Source organism: Staurois parvus, unplaced genomic scaffold (assembly GCF_062004578.1).
Source record: "Staurois parvus isolate SC_StPar_1 unplaced genomic scaffold, SC_StPar_1.0 ptg000746l, whole genome shotgun sequence".
Lineage (NCBI taxonomy): Eukaryota > Metazoa > Chordata > Amphibia > Anura > Ranidae > Staurois > Staurois parvus.
The window spans coordinates 4,224,659-4,236,792 of record NW_028318542.1 but is presented as its reverse complement, the minus strand read 5'-3'; the positions used below and the strand labels follow the sequence as shown (position 1 = coordinate 4,236,792).

Sequence of the window (12,134 nt, the reverse complement as noted above, 5' to 3'; positions counted from 1 at the left end):
GTGGGAAGTCACATCTTGATTGATGGAGGCACCACCTCCCATAAACGCATGTTGACACAGGCTTTAGTGGAGGGTGCATGGGATCGGCGCACAGCCTATCAGCACCGTCCAGATGGAAGGTCATGGGTCCTGCAGGCACTGCATGGAGGAAACTCAGAAAAAATAAAACTCCTCCAGCACTTGGCCAGACACAGAAACCAGTCACATGACTGCTGTGTACCGCTGCTGAGAAAAGTATTTAGCGGTTTCACTGTACTAAAATAAATGCATTACCATGTTTTATGTACTGTAGGAGACCTTATATTGTTAATTCAATGTCATGCGTTTAGTATCACCAACTCTAAAATGACATTAAGGGCTCATTTTTAACATGTGGCAGCTCTTTCCACTCTTTTCAGAATGCATTTAACAGGCAATATCTTGCCTCATCACCTATTTTAACCCTAAAAAGGCTGAACCACCATACCTATTGCATGCAGTTTGTGTGGTCGCATAGACAAATAGGTCACATAATGTGACATGTGGTTTGTTTGCCACAGGCACAAAATGTTGGCGCTGCATATCTTTCGTTGGGAGGAGGTGGCTGTAAAACCGTGGCTCTGCTATGTCCTTTTACCATTACCTGGCTGCCCATGAGAACTAGTCAAAAAACAAATGTGATCCATAAAGTTTGTTTTGATTCCAAGTGCTTTCAGAACGGTTATCAAATACCAAAACAATTCTAAAACATGGCTCTTATATTCAGACTATCCATACATCTCCACTGTTGCTGCAGACAAGGACCACATGCAAAATATTCTGCTTCGTTTTGGTATTTTCAGAGCAAGGAGTATAAATTTCTCTGCTGTGCTGTAAACCTACATCTTGTGAGGACCATAAAATGCTAGGGCAGTCCGGCTCACCCCATGAGCAGAATAAACCAATGACAGACATAGGTGTGAGCCCCTCAATGTGCTGGGAATTGGGAACAGCTTTCCCTGTTCAGTCCCAAGCTGCAATGAATGGAATCCTACAACAACCCTGCCAAATCAGATGCTATTTTGGTTGACTTGTCTGTAAAACTGAGTCTCAAACCCTTTTAAATTGTGCTAGCCATATAACAATGACATTTCCCCTCATTTACATTAATTCAGACAGAAGCATAAGTAGAAAAATGTTTTATTCACAAGCTCCAGGTACAATGTCTGACAGGCAGACTCTGGGTGCAATGCTTTCAAAAGGTCCATAAAAAAAATAAAAACAAATGAATCCATACTCACCAACATAGTACGCTGGATGAGAGGTCAAACATAAAAAAAAAAAAAAAAAAAAAAAAGTTTAAATAGCTGGCTTCAGTTGTTTGCAAAGCAAGCCTACCAGTTGCACCAAAACTCAGATCACTCTAAAGCTTGAGATCTTCCTGGCCTCCATCAGGCTACTTCTTGGCAAATGAAATCTTCATTGAATTGCTCTGTGTGATCTTGAATCCCTGTAGAGATTCTCGAGCAGCTCCGGCCTGAACTTCATTGTCAAACTCCACAAATGCGATATCGTGCCGTCCGGGAACTAAACGGACTTCCTTGAAGCCAGGGAACCTGTGGGGGGGGGGGGGGAAAAAAGAAAGTGTGAAAAGTCCACTTCAAAATCTCATGTTTTATGAAGAGTACATCGCTTCAAGAACTACAAAGGAGGTAAACATCTAAAGCAGTGTTTCTCAACCTTTTTTCAGTCAAATCACCCCTTACAATTATGGACAATCCCGGGGCACCCTTTACATTTCAGACAGTCATAAGACACCCCGTTCTAAAATGTGAACAACTATTCTAATAGTTTCATATAATGCAGCTACACCCACACATGTAGGAAACACAACATTAGAGGTGATTTATTCTTCCAATGCAAATACATTTTTTCACACTGGTAATGACTAGTATTCCATGGTTTCTCTTCTCCCTCTACATCACTGAGCTAAAGTGACAACAGCACTGATGGGAATGGGCAGGGGAGGGTCAAACTAGGATGCTGTGCAGGCAGCTGACATCCTCTATCAACTGATGATGTCACTGGTGTCAGGAAGCTGGCAGCTAGAAGGTTGTAATGGTGCACAATGATAACCTGCGGCTTTGTGTAACTAAAAGGCAGGCTTGTTCCACTCGCTGGTCTGTATACCAGTTTTGGGCAATATAGACATTTTGCAAAGGCACCCCTGAAGAAACCTCAAGGCACCCCAGGATGCCCAGGCACCCTGGCTGAGAAAGGCTGATCTAGAGGAATTCAGAGCATTGTATTTTAATCAAATGGACCATTAGCCAGTTTTAAAAACACATTAAAAACAACTATTTTATAAATACTATATCTATATATCCATCACCATTAAAAAGGATAAGGTCACCTTTGGGAACATGTTACACTTGTTCCCACTCTTGCAGCCACTCCCTGATCCCCTTCCCCTTTGGCAGCAGGCCGGGTATGATCTCCCAGCACCAGCGTTCGCTATTTGAAAAGAGTTGCTCAGCCCACTCGGCCGCACTATTGATTCCCAGAGTTCTGTGAATGAATGCACAAGTACCAACAGCCTTTGCAGCTGACAGGTTGTATTTCCCAATGAACTACCAGGGCGCTGTTGAGCACTCTAGGCAGTTATTTTTTTCTTCCGGTCATTGTATAATTGCCTGCCCATAGGAGCAGACAGCTTACACTGACAGATACTATGGATGGAAAGATTTACAGGCAGCTCAAAAATAATTAGTAAATGCACATTTTTTGCCTGGAAAAAAAAAAAAAAATTTTTTTTTATTTTTAAAAAAAGGTGAACTTATCCTTAAATTTTGAAGAGTACCCCAACACACAAAGTAAACAAAAAAAATGCACATCAGAATGCACAGATATATTCTGTGTTGCCCAGAAAGTATCATTGCATAATGAGGCTCATTAATTGCCCACTCAATGCGAATGGCATTCTTAAAATAAGTTCACCTTCATAAACATGTTACATGTGTCACCCGCTTTTAGGGGGCTTGCTTTGGGGGCACTCAGCAGGAGAGAGCAGCCCCGAGCATTGGCTGGGACCCCAAGAGAAGGCTCAGGGATAGTCTGCGCAGAATAACTGCACAGAGCAAGTACACGGTTTATTTTTTGTTTTTAATTGCCTTTAATATCACTTTAAACAGATCTCAGGAGTTTACAATACTTACTGGTTGAAGAGCATAGAGAGCATCAACTCGTTGGTCTCTTCCGGGAGGTTGGTCAAGAAAAGAATGTGGTTTGGTGGGTTTTCGGATATCTGTGGAAGATGAATTTAGAGGCATTAGCCTTTTTAAACCTGCAGCTAAAGAGAGCTTACAATCTAAGGTCCCTAACCCACAACCATACATCCTTGAGGGCAGGGACTGATGTGAATGTACTCTGTGTGTAAATTGACGGTGCTATATAAAAAGTACCTATAATAAATATATAAACCAGGCGACACAAACAAATCTGCTCTATAAAAAACAAATGAACAAGGATGTTTATGACTATCTTGTAACCTCTAAAATAAGTCTCATTTGAAGGTGAAGTATGCTTTACATAACGTAGATAACCTCATTTGCATGGATCATAAGCCACTTGTGGGCCAGCTCCCTGGGCAGCAGAGTTAAAGGGGCCAGAAGCAAGTCTCAAATTGTGATCAGTTTATTTTGTTTCCCTTTTCTTTGTCCCTCCCTTGTCCCTAGGACATCACATACTGCTTCATACAACACATTCTAACATATGCAAAAGGGAATCAAATCATTTAGATATGCCTACACAACAGGATATCCAAGACATTGCTATTTTATGGGACCGATAGGATTTCTCTAATCCCATCAGGATTAGCACTTACCGGCTGCATTGGTGCCATCTGTCCTGGCATCATCTGACCATGGGGCATGCCACCAGGTGGAATTTGACCAGGAGCAATACCTGGTGGTGGCATCATTCCAGGATGGTGCATGTATGGCGTCTGTCCAGGCATGTGCATCATACGAGGAGCCTGTGTCATTCCAGGAATGTTTGCCATACCCTAAAATCAAGGAACATTTATAAGCAACAGTCTGTGCTAGGCTACAGAGACAATGTCATTTACTAGGGTCACTTACTGGCATCTGCCCTGGCATGCCTTGAACAACAGGTGCTCCTGGAATGGCTTTCTTAGCGGCAGCAGCCTCTTGTCCCTTTCCCTTTCTCTTCTCCTGTCTCTTTCGATCTCTCTCCACAAAAGTACCTTTCATTTTGGCGATGATGTCGGAGTCACTCTTTGCATACTGTATTCTCTATGATTAGAAGTGAAGAAAAACTTGAATACATACAAAAATGTACGCACACATTCTCTCCTCAATTTCCAGACATTTTTTCTGTTGTGTCCTTCCGGGTACCAACCGTAACTTAGTAAGAAGTGTACATAAAACAGAGCATGCAGGAAAGTTTGAAAATACATGTGTTCTGCCTACCAAATTTTCCCATTCAATTACATTGTTAAACATTTGTTTACACTATTATACATCTGAAGTGTGTTTAACATATATCACACTATAGAGAGAATATAGCAATGGAAAGATATTCCCGACAACTTTTGGTCTACTATTAGGCCCAATTCATACCCAACAGTGGGAACCCCACATTCGCACACACTTTTTTTGGTTCATTTTGTCACGCTGCCCATAGGGCAGCCTATTCACTTGAATAGGAAGCCCTAGGAGCGACAAAAACTTCAGAACTCATTCATTCGTGAAGCATCCTATGTTCTAAATGTGCTTTTGTCGCTGGGTAAAAACGCATGTCTGCCAACTGACTTTGGGGGTACCATTGATGAATGGCAACGCAAGCACAACAGGTTTACAAGACGATTTTCACGTGCTTGCAAAACACAGCACAACACATTCCTTTGCATTTTGCCACACGTTCAGAAAACGCAAAAGTGTTAATGCAGCCTTAAATTTTCATAGAAGACTAATGTTACCCACAATGTTTGGAACAGTCACAACTAGACCAATTCAATAATTTGAATATTTAAGAACCCATTTATAATCACAGTGGTATGGTCTCAGTTACACTTTGACTAGAAAGCAGACCAACCCTATTAACATGCCAATTTGTGACATAGAAGCCCTATACCAGGAAACAAAAGGATAGAATATACTAACCATTGGCTTATCATAAAAAGGGAATCCTTGCATTGACCTCAAGGCATTTGTTGCACTGCTAACTTCTTTAAAGATGACAAAAGCCTGTCCTCTCATCTTCAGATTGCGTGACACCAGGATGTCAAGGATCTGGCCAAACTGGGAGAAGATTGCATAGAGAGACTTCTTCAGCTCTAAAGAAAAAAAAAATTATTATTATTATACAGGATTTATATAGCGCCAACAGTTTGCTCAGCACTTTACAATATAATGGGAGACAATACAGCAACAATACAGTTCAATACAAGAGGGAAAGGAGGGCCTGATCCTGGGAGCTTACAATCTAGGAAGTTCAATACAAGAGGGTTAGGAGGGCCTGATCCTTGGAGCTTACAATCTAAGACTTATTGTATTACCAATACACATGCCAAGCAAAAAATTAGATTTTGTTAACTCTTTCAAACTAAAGCTGGCCATAGATGGATAGAAATTCAGCTGCTTCAGCAGGGACCAACCGAATTTCAATCTGTGTGTGGCCTTCCCTGTTTGACAGAAGTTGATCTAACTATTGACTTCAAAGAGGCCTGTTGAAAATGCTCTCTCAATCAGATGTCTGCAGCTGCTGATCAGAGAATACAATGTCTCAATGGAGAGGATTCTTCTATCCACCTTGCTTGTGCGGATGGAGGAATCCATATACAAGTGTACCTCGGTTAACGTAATTTCCGGTTTACGAATGAAAATCATGCCTCGGTTTACAAATTTTTTTTTTCGCAATACAAAGTGTATGTCGCTGTCGATTTTTTTTTTTTCTTCACTATAGCTCAAAGAATTAGCTGTCACTTTCCTCGGAGTTAAAGGAAACCGTTTCGTTTTTAGTTTCTTAAAATAAACAGTTTCTTTTAACTTGGGGAAATAAACTAAAAGAAAACGCTCGCTCGTCTATCCCCCCCCCGCCCCCCTTTCCTGACCTGCCAGGCTGCATGCTCGGATAAGGGTCTGGTATTGATTTAGGGGGGACCTCCACGCCATTTTTTTTTTTTTAATTTTGGCGTTGGAGTTTCCTTTAAAATCCATACTAGACTCAAAGGGCGTGGTATGGATGGGAGAGGGGACCCCACACCATTTATTTTTTTTTAATTGCCAGCAATTCTTTTACATTCAGCTGTCAGTGGGGAACCCCGCTAACAGCTGAAACATTAACACATGGTTGTCACTACGAAAATACCGCATGACTTGATAAAATAACTCATGCGGTATTTTAGTAGCATTTACCTTTTTCTGACCTCCAGAACGGATTAATTGGTTTTCAATGCATTCCTATGGGAAACGGACTTTGGGTTCACAAATTTTTCGCTATACGAAAAATCCCACAGAACGAATTAAATTCGTAAACCAAGGTATGCCTGTATTCTTTTTCATTCCAACTCTTGGATGAACAAAAACACAAATCTATGGTCAGCTTAAATTTCCCAAAACAAAACAAGGCATATAAAAAGGCAGCAATACTTACCACTACCACCCCTGTACTACTGAACGCTACATTAATCCAGAGATCACCAGCTTTAGTGCTCTACAGGAACTGACACTTCTGAAAGTGCATCTCTTGGTCCCCCATAGTGCCCACCATTTCCTCTCACTGACCTCCATGTTCCTACTGTATCCTGTAGTGACAGATGTCAGCAGGATGGACCAGTAAGTGCTACAGGGCACATGGAGCAAATGTTAGTCCCTGCAGCAGACTTCAGCCACAGATGTTTGTTTGGCACCAGGAGAGGCAAGTATTCTATTACCCTTCAGAGCAGCAGCACACTTGCAAAAATTAATTTAGCAACACTTTAAAGGGTCAGTGCACCCAGAAGTGACGAGTTTTGTAGAGGCTGGAGAGAAACTACCCAATCATTTCATATCTGTCATAGATTCTGTTGACTAGATGTCTACATTTCAGTTTTTGTAGACCTGCCATGGCCTTTCAGAAGATAAAAAAACAAAATGAAAGATTGCAATAGCAGGGAAGGAATACCCAGAACTCCAAAGATAAACAGATGAGCTCAGAACTATGGCAGGAAAATGTGATCACTGAGTACCCAAGTGACTTCACTTATAGCTGAACTTGACTTTTAGGTCAACACATTAAAAAGAAGAAGTTTACAACATGAGAATCACCTACAGATGCTGAGCTATAAAGGCTTACCATCCTTCTTTATCTTTTCATTGAGGTTGTTGATGTAGATGGTGTTGTTTGGTCTGCTTTCCTGGACAGCCATTTCAAAAAGTAGTCTAGAGAAAGAGAACATAAAAAAAATTAAATTATACAGCACGTGATCCCTGCAAGGAGAGGTCAGAAAGCCGCTTCACAGGTCTGGGGATTTGAAATCCCCACGGCTTTCCCTCCTCTCCTTGCAGGGATGACAATCCGGGCTTCTGACTGGTCAGCACTGACTCGGTGTAGGGACGTTTCCCGCACAGCTCCTGTGTGAACTAGAGCTAGGACAAGCCTGGGTTCACAAAAGGAACAGTGGGAAAGCCACATGAGATTTGGACAGGAATCACATTCCTGATTAACCTCCCTAGCGGTCTGATTATGTCCATATTTCTGTGCTCAAAGTGGTACATTTTTTTGCATGGAAAGATGTCTTATTTTTATTGTAGGCCTGTAATTCTTAGGAATAACTCACTGAAATCTGTCCGAAAAGGAGTCTAGAAAACATCCCGGGTAAGATAAAACGTGAAACACAAAATCATAAATTATAATTTAATAAATACTCAAAAAAAATATAATACATTTAATTCAATAATATAATCAAACCAAAAACTGAAATTTGAAATAGTGCGCCAAGTTCGTACATCACTGAGCAAAGTCGCAGAATCGTTTTCAGTGTCTGATGACGAATTTCCCCCACGAATCATTATCACTCAATTCTGCAAGTGGTTCTGATTTACTATCGCTGTTCTCTAGCCGGTCTAAACCGCTTTTGACCTAAAGGGACGCTTTTTGGACGCCATGGACGTTTCTCAGTTTCCAGGCAGAAAGAACAGTAACAATGCAGGCAGGGCGCAGGACAAAGCACTCGGGACAAAATGTGAAATGGTTTGATACAGGAATGTTATACTATGTGATTTTAGTTTATTAGAAAATGTTGGTTTTTAAAATTTCCCGCTGGTTCCGGCCCCCGTACGTCGACACTCGCAGGGACCGGAACACGCAAGACAGATACCGGCATCGGCTGGAGATGGCCGGGGACGCTGCAGGGGTGACATCGCGGGAGCGCAGGACAAGGTAAGTGCAAGAGGGAATCCTTGAGCAACGCCGCATGGTAAGCCCGAGTGTAGCTCGGGGTTACCGCTTTTGGTACTGAAACTTTACCCCGAGCTACACCCTTTGACAACGTGCCTTTGCCACGAAACGCGTTAGGTAGATGCTACTTGACTTACCACTTCTGTCCACATGGTCCACACCTTAATACAGGCGGCCACTCTTATACCTACTTGGAATTGTGAATTACATCATGTACAGTGGGGATCGAAAGTTTGGGCACCCCAGCTAAAAATTTGTATTAATGTGCATAAAGAAGCCAAGGAAAGATGGAAAAATCTCCAAAAGGCATCAAATTACAGATTAGACATTCTTATAATATGTCAACAAAAGTTAGATTTTATTTCCATCATTTACACTTTCAAAATAACAGAAAACAAAAAAATGGCGTCTGCAAACGTTTGGGCACCCTGCAGAGTTAATATCTTGTACTGCCCCCTTTGGCAAGTATCACAGCTTGTAAACACTTTTTGTAGCCAGCCAAGAGTCTTTCAATTCTTGTTTGAGGTATCTTTGCCCATTCTTCCTTACAAAAGTCTTCCAGTTCTTTGAGATTTCTGGGCTGTCTGTCACGCACTGCTCTTTTAAGGTCTATCCATAGATTTTCAATTATGTTGAGGTCAGGAGATTGTGAAGGCCATGGCAAAACCTTCAGTTTACATCTCTTGATGTAATCCTCTGTGGATTTTTAGGTGTGTTTAGGATCATTATCCATTTGTAGAAGCCATCCTCTCTATAACTTCAGCTTTTTCACAGATGGCATCAAGTTACCATCCAAAATTTGCTGAAATTTTATTGAATCCATTTTTCCTTCTACTCGTGAGATGTTCCCTGTGCCACTGGCTGCAACACAACCCCAAAGCATGATTGATCCAACCCCATGCTTAACAGTTGGACAGAGATTCTTTTCATTAAATTCTGTGCCCCTTCTTCTCCAAACGTACCTTTGCTCATTCCGCCCAAAAAGTTCAATTTTAACCTCATTGGTCCACAGAACTTGTTTCCAAAATGCATCAGGCTTGTCTATATGTTCATCTGCAAAGTTCAAACGATTTCTGTGGTGAGGATGTAGAAGAGGTTTTCTTCTGATGACTCTTCCATGAAGACCATATTTGTACAAGTATCTCTTTATAGTGGAATAGTGTACCACAACTCCAGTGTCTGCCAGATCTTTCTGGAGGGATCGTGCAGTCAAATGTAGGTTTTGAATTGTTTTTCTCACAATCCTGCGAGCTGTTCTGTCTGATATTTTTCTTGGTCTTCCAGAACTTGCTTTAACTTCCACTGTTCCTGATGACTGCCATTTCTTAATTACATTCCGAACAGAGGATATTGACATCTGAAAACGCTTTGCTATCTTCTTATCTTTCAGATTGACATAACCTGGTCTTCCCAGACGATGATTGAGAACAATCCATGACACTGGCAGGTCTCAGCTTTGCAAAGGGGGCAGTGCATGCTATAAATTCTGCAGGGTGCCCAAACTTTTGCAGACGCCATTTTTTTGTTTTCTGTTATTTTGAAAGTGTAAATGATGGAAATAAAATCTAACTTTTTTTGACATATTATAAGAATGTCTAATCTGTAATTTGATGCCTTTTGGAGATTTTTCCATCTTTCCTTGGCTTCTTTATGCACATTAATACAAATTTTTAGCTGGGGTGCCCAAACTTTCGATCCCCACTGTAAGTGCTTTGTTTGTTTTATAACCCCCAATAAAAGTTACTACACTATCGGAAGCCTCTTTTTTGGGTTTATTTCCGAGCCCTTAAGGCGACTCCTGTCCTATGAGCGTGCACAGCACCCCCTGGAGGTTGCCGTCATAAAGGATTCTACAACATATCGGATGAGCGTTTACCCCACTGGAAGTTTGGTGATGCCATAATTGGAGAGGACACAGATGATTCTGGTGACTGCAGCAGAGAGGACCATCACTCCGGCAGGGCTCCTTATCCAGTGACCAGGTCATTTTACTCCAATGCGCTATCTGGTCAGTGCATTCTACAGTCACACTTCCTACCACAAAAGTCATAGATTTCCTTATGTCACTCCACTGATATATTGACTGACACCAATGTCACCATGTACACCTTTTTGACCATGAGAATGTTGTAGTATTGGTTTTACACACCAGTACTTACATGCTAGCTGCGTTTATCTCCATTGAGGTGGTCATATTGCACTGTGAGGTATATCTCTATATTCTAGCGCTGCATGTTTTTCTTTTTGTGACCATTATCTCATGAGGCGTTTTTGAGGTTTGCCGTTCATGCCAGCTGTTTATATTCTGTTCTAATACCATCCAGCGCTCGTTTTACCCCCTTTTATCCATTTACACTCGGGAATACTGCCAGGGAGGTTAAACCGAATGTTATTCTCAATGGTGCAATTTGCATCCATGCATTTTTTTACGCAAATCCCACCTCTTCTTTCAGGTTTGTATCCAGTGTACATTGCACAAGCAACTGTTGGACCCCATTCATACCACTGCTTTGCATTTGTTGCATGACAGCATAGGGCAGTGGTCGGCAAGCCACGGCTCGCAAGCCACATGCGGCTCTTTACACACATTAATGCGGCTCTTCTGTGTGCCGAGCACCCGCCCCAAAAGTCAGGACTCTGCAGCTAGCCCAGCAATGGGCAAACTACAGCCCAGCGGACCTTTTAATCCGGCCCGCGGCAAACATTGGCTGTCAGGATGTAGGCGGGGCAGCGTGACGAACTCCTCTCCTCTCACAGTCCGCCCTGAAGATCGGAACGGCGCGGGAACACGGCGAGAGGAACACGCGGAGCAAAGGTAAGTGAATTGGCACAAAATGGGGAATGAATTACTATGGGGGGGATGAATTACTATAGGGGGGGTGAATTTTCAGTTTTAAAAATGTGGCTCTCAAAATAAATTACAATCGTGGTTTTGGCTCAGTTGAAAAAAAAGGTTGCCCACCACTGGTATAGGGCAGCCTGTCCATTTGCAAGGGGCTGCTCTATGTGCACCAGCAGAAGCTCCAGGACCTGAGCTTTGGCCTAGTCAGGAAGGGGGGGGGGGTAAATCCTCTGGAGGACAAGGGGTTAATGACACCCCAACACAGATTGCAAAATGTAAGGTGACTGGCAGAAACCCAAGTGCACATGTAACTAAGGGTCCTGCACTATATCGGTGCGGATGCGATTCTATCTGAGCGATTTGATGTGATTTGATCCATACAAAATGTGACCCAAAGCGCACCGCACAGACATCCGCAGAGAATTCTCACAGACATGCGGTGCGATTCCTGTGACATACATGCGGCGTCCCGCACCACACAGTGAGCCCGGGATACAACCGAACACATATTACTGACACAGGTTCCGGGGCTGATGCAGGCCGCCATGAAACGCACGTGGTGCCTTACCTCAGCCCCGGAAGCTGTGTGTATAATAACGTGTTCGGTTGTAAGGGACGGCCTGGCAAAGCTTCTCCCCTGCACCGGCGTATACTCTGCCCGTAGGACAGCCTGGACTCCGGACGGTCTATGCAGTGGGAATGAGCCCACCGAGGAGAGGTGACAGGGAACACCACACACAGCTCCTTACCGCAGGGCACAATGGTGGACTCCGGGCGGAAGGACACGAAGCGCGCTCTACTCGAACAATTCTCCTTCACTACAGGCCGCAGCCTTCACCTCGCGATACTATACCGTGTCCCCGCCCCCACGTGC

The 12,134-nt window shown here is 42.8% G+C and overlaps 1 protein-coding gene and 1 long non-coding RNA gene across 3 annotated transcripts in view; one reads left to right on the top strand and one right to left on the bottom strand.

Moving 5' to 3' along the window:
- The window catches only part of LOC149445133 (uncharacterized), a 65,219-nt gene extending 55,067 nt beyond the window's left edge, over positions 1-10,152 (top strand). The window contains exon 7 of one of the 2 annotated variants that reach the window (XR_016306451.1): positions 9,809-10,152. This is a non-coding gene — a long non-coding RNA (uncharacterized LOC149445133). Of the gene's footprint in view, positions 1-3,149; positions 4,094-9,808 lie in introns of those variants that run through there. The other variant, XR_016306460.1, reaches the window with a different exon arrangement.
- On the bottom strand, positions 1,143-12,127 carry SNRPA (small nuclear ribonucleoprotein polypeptide A). Its single transcript, XM_089654190.1, has 7 exons — positions 12,010-12,127; positions 7,315-7,400; positions 5,142-5,314; positions 4,098-4,271; positions 3,842-4,021; positions 3,174-3,262; positions 1,143-1,574 (listed from the first exon to the last, which is right to left on the bottom strand). The coding sequence occupies exons 2-7, from the start codon at positions 7,385-7,387 to the stop codon at positions 1,415-1,417; spliced, it is 849 nt and encodes a 282-aa protein (XP_089510316.1). The 5' UTR covers positions 7,388-7,400; positions 12,010-12,127; the 3' UTR covers positions 1,143-1,414.
- Positions 12,128-12,134: the final 7 nt, after the last annotated feature.

What these genes read in the sequence shown, in the direction of transcription:
- SNRPA (XM_089654190.1), bottom strand. Translation starts at nt 7,387, where the DNA reads ATGGCTGTCCAGGAAAGCAGACCAAACAACACCATCTACATCAACAAC. An exon ending in GCATGCCAGGGCAGATGCCA is followed by an intron (nt 4,022 to 4,097) that starts GTAAGTGACCCT and finishes CCTTGATTTTAG; the next exon opens with GGTATGGCAAACATTCCTGG. An exon ending in AGATGGCACCAATGCAGCCG is followed by an intron (nt 3,263 to 3,841) that starts GTAAGTGCTAAT and finishes CATCTTCCACAG; the next exon opens with ATATCCGAAAACCCACCAAA.